Genomic DNA, 5,524 nt, shown 5'->3' with positions numbered 1-5,524 from the left:
TTTTTTTTTTTTTTTTTTTTTTTTTGACCAGTGCCTGAATGGCAAAATCTGATCCCATACAAAACACTTAAAATGGCAACTGTTTTGGGGGATATTTTGAATCTAAAAATATGGATATTAGTCTACTTTTTTCATTGCTAGATAAGAGAGAACTGATATCTGTCAAATTATGTAATAGGTTTTTATTTAAAACTTAGTTTAAATGGTGTTCAAACCCTTCTTCATTTACTCCATGAATAGATTGCATATAATGCAGGGGTAGGCAAAATGTGGCCTGCAGGCTGAATTCAAAGGATTTTGTCTAGCCCACAGCAGCTCCTTTTGTCCCACCTGGCCCAGGTGCAAGGGACAGCCCAGGTTGTGGAGCCAGACATTTCCCAGCAGCCACAGCACAGCTCCTTCCAGCTACCAGTGCTGGACCCAGCCCTGCTGCCCAGGCACCCTGGCCCGTCCACCCTGTATCCATTGCTGGGGGCAGGACCCATGCAGGCAGGGCGTTCTACCATGCATTTGGAATAGGGCTGCAAACTAGGAGGGAGCTGTGTCTTGAAGCAAGACAGGCAGGTAGGGCCAAGGAGACCTTGTGATCTTAGGGCAGTGACAGTGTGAAGCCGAGGCTGGGGCAGAACTGCAGTCAGCCTCCCTGCACACCTTTGCCCGTGGAACCTGTACCCATCACAAGGGCATGTGGGCAGCAGATTGTGGCTCTGCCCTCTGACCCTTGGTTGCCCATACCATTCCCAAACACTGCTCTCTTCCATCCTGTAGCCCATTCCTACATAGGGAGTTTTGGTGAGTTGTGGGGGGGGATGTGCTGACCTAGCCTGTGACAGCTCAGCAAAACTCTCTATGTAGCCCACAGGCCCAAATAATTGCCCACCTCTGATATAGTGGCAGCATTTTGCTCTAAACCATTTAATACATTCACTGCTTGGTTACAAAACTTATCAAAACTCATCATCGCATAAAACAGTGTTTCTCAACCTTTTAAGTAGCAAGTACCCCCTAACTTCTGAAAATTTTAGTAAGTACCCCAACACTCAATTTTCCAGGGGATTTTATATTTACAGATTAATGTGTGCCATCTGTGAAGCTGTATGTTGATAGAAGGGCTGTGTATATAAGGCCGTGATATGACAGATGTCTGATCTGGTGTGGATAGGGTTGCTACCTTTTATACCGGGGTGCACAACTGAAGTATGTACCGGGGCTAGAGGTGATGTGTAGGCCAAGGCTAGGAGGACTGAACCCAGTGCCGTGCAAAGCGCAGCACACCAAATTATTACTGGGCAGTTTAAAGCACCTCACAATATGCGGTGCAACAAATATTTTGCCATGATTTTGAGAGGAAAACAGGGTGAGAGAGTGTGTTGTGGTACCCGTGTATCCCCTACATGTCTCGCATACCCCCAGAGGTACACATACCACAGGTTGAGAAACTATGGCAAATAGTTCAATTTTCTCGCCAGTAAACGTACTTTATTGGTGGATATTACTTGTGAACCTTCTGTAGTTTTTAATAAGCTCCTGGTTGCTTTGTTTTGCTATGCTTTCATGTCTTACCAGCATTAGCTATAGTATTATTTCCTCAAATTCTTTTTTTGCAGAATTGAGTCAGTTTTAACAAGATTACTTTTCTTGCTGAGAAAATCATAAGGTGTTTCTTTTTGTTTTGTTCTGATGACATATTCAGACAGAAGGTCTTAATCCAAACAACCAGACCAATACACAGCAGGGGCACAGTGCCAGACTCTAGGTTACAGTATGACCAATAAATCTTTTCAGAAGTCCGTGTTCAAAGTGATACAAGATTAGAGATTTATTTGCAATCCAGTCTATGTAGGAATGCAAGAAATACCAAACCAGAACAATCTAATTAGGAAATATGCATTCATATTTTCTGTACTGGTCTTAAATGCATTTAAACTTGGTAATTGCAGTGGACATGGTCATTTTTATTACTAAATAAACATCTGTGTATATTTCCTAGGAAAAAACAGGTGGCAAGCTACGTCAAAATCAAACCCAGACCAAGGAAGTGATACAGGAGTATATTGCTGGTGCAGACAGTATTACAGAAGATTCTGTAACCAGGGATTATGTTGTTATGCGAGCACGGATGATGGCAGCAAAGTCAGTTGACTGAAAATACAAAAACAGTTTAAAGTGGCTTATTATTTTTTAAATCTATGCAAACTCTAAATACAGCAATATTTTGCTGAAATTTAACTTGTATGAATTGCAATAATGATTTTTTTTTTTTTTGGTTAAGATTGTTAGGAGCACTTTGCTGTTGTATTTGTGAGCCAAGCGTAAATACCGTTACTCAAGAAGTAAAGCCGGCTGAATCGCTATCCCAGTTACTGCTTTTCCATTTGAATTCCAAGTCTGCCTTGCAACGGATTAGTGTCGCTTTAGTCATCTGTGAGTGGGCTGCCTTACAAAAGGTAGGGCATTCTTTTTAGAAACATATGAATGGTTTACCAGGTTAATCTAAAAAGTTTCTGTCATCTGCTACTCAAATAATTTGTAAGAAAAAAACAATAGAAAAGCCAAAACAGTATTTATACTTACTAAATGAGGAAATGTGACAATGGAACAGAATAACTAAAGTATTTTAATTGCTAAAGACAACTGTCAGAGCTGTGGTTCAACAACTTTATTACAGGTTTTATTTTTAGTACGTCTGTTCTAGAGGAACGCTTTCTTTTTAAGTTAAACATTTTCTATATAACTACATAATCTCTTAATTTGTTTTGATTTGTTTCATAAGTCATCTTCCATGTAAAATCCAGTGAGGGGTAGAGTTTACTGAGTATTAATTTTCATAAAGAATTAATTATGGCTTCTTTTGCCTTCCTCAGTTTTCAGCATGTTCACCTACATCAGATCCGTTTAAAATTTTCCGTAATCTCTAGTTCTTTTGTTTCTTAACTTTAACTGAGCCAAAGCAACAAGTATATACACTTAAATACAAATTTCATGTTTTGTTTTAGGAATGTAAAACTATTGTCTTTTCTGTGCACCCTCGCTTACTTGAAGTCCTCTCTGAGCACCTGTATTATGATGAAATTGCTGTTCCTTTTACCCGAATGCAAAATGAATGTAAACAATTCATTTCATCACTAGCTGATGCACATATTGACATTGGGAACAGAGTAAACTGCAGTGTATTTACGATAGATCAAGCTAATGAGCTGGTGAGTATTTGAATTGATAGGTAGCCCCTAGTCTTAATTTGAAATATGCATGACAATAATATTGAAAATATACAGTGTCTTTCAAAAGTTGTACATGTATTGTGGTCTTTACTACATTACCTCTTTCTCTGGCATATATATGAAACTGAAATTTACTCTGTCCTGTGAACGAGAAAGGACAAACCAAAGGATCTAGCTGCATAATACTTTTTTCTGTTTAAAGTATTTCATTTGTTAAAATTATATAATTATCACTATAAAAGTAACTCAAAATCCATTTAGATAAATTTCTTGAAAGCATTGTATGAGATTTGATTTACTTGAAAGCTAGTGTTGCTAAAACTGATATTACATACAAATAAGACTTTATGGGGAAGGTGTTTAACTTGTTTGGTTCCATTTTTATTAGTACTTTTATAAAATGATTAAGAAGTCTGCATTTAAGAAATTTGCACAGCAGTGGTGTGCAGAAGTAGAAAATATCCCCTGCTGCCAAAGATTCACTATTAATACTTATCAGACAGCTTGATTTATTGCTTTAACTTTGGCTGTACTGAGACAGCATATTATTGATGCATTTTTAATTGGTGTAGTGCAATATAAATCCAATGCCTTACAAAAACTATAAGTATATTACAGCCTAATCAGACTGTTTTACCTGGGTCATCTGGCTTGCCCTTTTGGAGTACTGGCTGAGACTATTAACACTCTTAAGCTTTGTTATTTGTGCCAGAGAGTGACACCCTCAAACGCAGCCTGCTGTACACAGGCTACCTCTTGAACCAAAAACGGAACAGTTTATACTAACTAACATTGCTGTGTGGCCATTTCTGATTCAGGGGAGAGCCTGCATGAAGCAGTGCCAGGTGTCAAACGCTCTGCACTGTAGACCAGGTGTTCCAACTGGTGGGCCTCATAAAGAGTTAGCATGTGGCCTGTGGTCTCCTATCTAGTCCTCACTTCCCCTTCCCTCATTGCTCCTGCCTTGGCAGCTGGGTGGATTGTTTAGGCTCCTCCTCCAGCTTCTACTTGCCCCCATTCTGGGATGGAGCAATTCAGTGGGCAGGGCCGGGGTGCCCAAGCTGCATGTGTAGTAGGTGACTTTGTTGTGTGCATGGCAGGGGAGGGAGCTAGGTTGCTCACGTTGTGGGAGTGGTGCTACCCACACTGGAGGCAGGCACATGGCCAGAACAGGAGGGTGCTAAACATGTGGTTAGAGGAGCTGCTTTTGCTGCAGGGAAAGGGGTGGACTTCACACATGGTGAGGGAGAGTTTGGGGGCAGAGCCACTGGCAACTCATGTGGACCCTGCTGTCCAGAAGTTGGATAGCTCTTGAGTAGACCTGTCCTTCCAGTCCTCTGAAATTTCAACTGGTATGCCAAGGTTTATCAAAAATTAAGAGAAGCGGAACAGAAATCTGCTTAGCCAATTTTTTATCATTTTTGGTACAAATTATCTGGGCCTGTTAACATTTATTTCTAATATATCATCTGAGTATATAATCCTGTCTTTTTTTTTTTTCTTTTCCAAAACTCAGAACAGACTTATGTTATAAATGCAGCAAAAACTCAGTTTAGTATGGGGCTTATGATATTTGTAGGATTTTCTTTTTATAATAATCTTAGCACTGCCAACCATAGATTTCCTCTTCCTCCCTTATGTACTTAAGCTTCCTTCATCAGCATTCCACTTCTTATGGCAGTCTGTAACATCTTTCTTCATTCTTTACCATTTTATGTTAGTATTTTTTGTTTGTCCTGTTGTGTTTATTTCGCTGCAGAACGTGCATGGCCAAAATTGGCCCCCAACTGAACAGGGAATCAAGGTTCCTTAGCAGGTTGTTCCTGGATGGACCCAGGATAGCATAGATCAAGGAAATTCAAAGTTCTCGGCTAGATTTAGTGACTTCTTACAGGATTTTGCTGCAAAGCTGACAGGAATTGAGTAGGCACTGAAGAGTACAGTGGAGTTGCATCATACGCGCATTTAACTTACGCAAATTCAACTATACGCACTCGGCAAAAAAAAAAAAGAAGAAAAATAACAATTTAAATAGTGTGGGTGATTCTGCCCACCATTCCACTCAATGAGCGTATGCCCCAGAGTGAGCGTGAGATGGGAAACGTGAATCTGCTGTTCCCTCAGTCGGTCTCAGTTCCTGCATGCCTCTCATAGTGTGAGCATCTCGCCGCGCTTAGTGTGATTCTAGCTTTTAATTAATTTTGACTATTCATGATTTTTGCCTTACACGCTGACTTTAGAACCTAATCCCCCCCCCCCCCCCCCCCCAGCTGCACACCCCCCGCACTTTTTTAGCTTTTGGG

The 5,524-nt window shown here is 40.3% G+C and overlaps 1 protein-coding gene across 1 annotated transcript in view; it reads left to right on the top strand.

Annotated features, from left to right (window-relative positions):
• The window catches only part of BTAF1 (B-TFIID TATA-box binding protein associated factor 1), a gene marked incomplete at its 5' end in the record, with an annotated part of 102,065 nt that overhangs the window by 49,521 nt on the left and 47,020 nt on the right, over positions 1–5,524 (top strand). Inside the window, 3 exons of the mRNA XM_019502120.1 lie at positions 1,991–2,133; positions 2,273–2,447; positions 2,997–3,200. Of these exons, the coding sequence (XP_019357665.1) occupies positions 1,991–2,133; positions 2,273–2,447; positions 2,997–3,200 (522 nt within the window). The remainder of the gene's footprint in view (positions 1–1,990; positions 2,134–2,272; positions 2,448–2,996; positions 3,201–5,524) is intronic.

Source organism: Gavialis gangeticus, unplaced genomic scaffold (assembly GCF_001723915.1).
Source record: "Gavialis gangeticus isolate Ggan-Ray unplaced genomic scaffold, GavGan_comp1, whole genome shotgun sequence".
NCBI classification, from domain to species: Eukaryota; Metazoa; Chordata; order Crocodylia; family Gavialidae; genus Gavialis; species Gavialis gangeticus.
The sequence above is the reverse complement of the archived record's forward strand: the minus strand, read 5'-3'. Positions and strand labels throughout refer to the sequence as shown.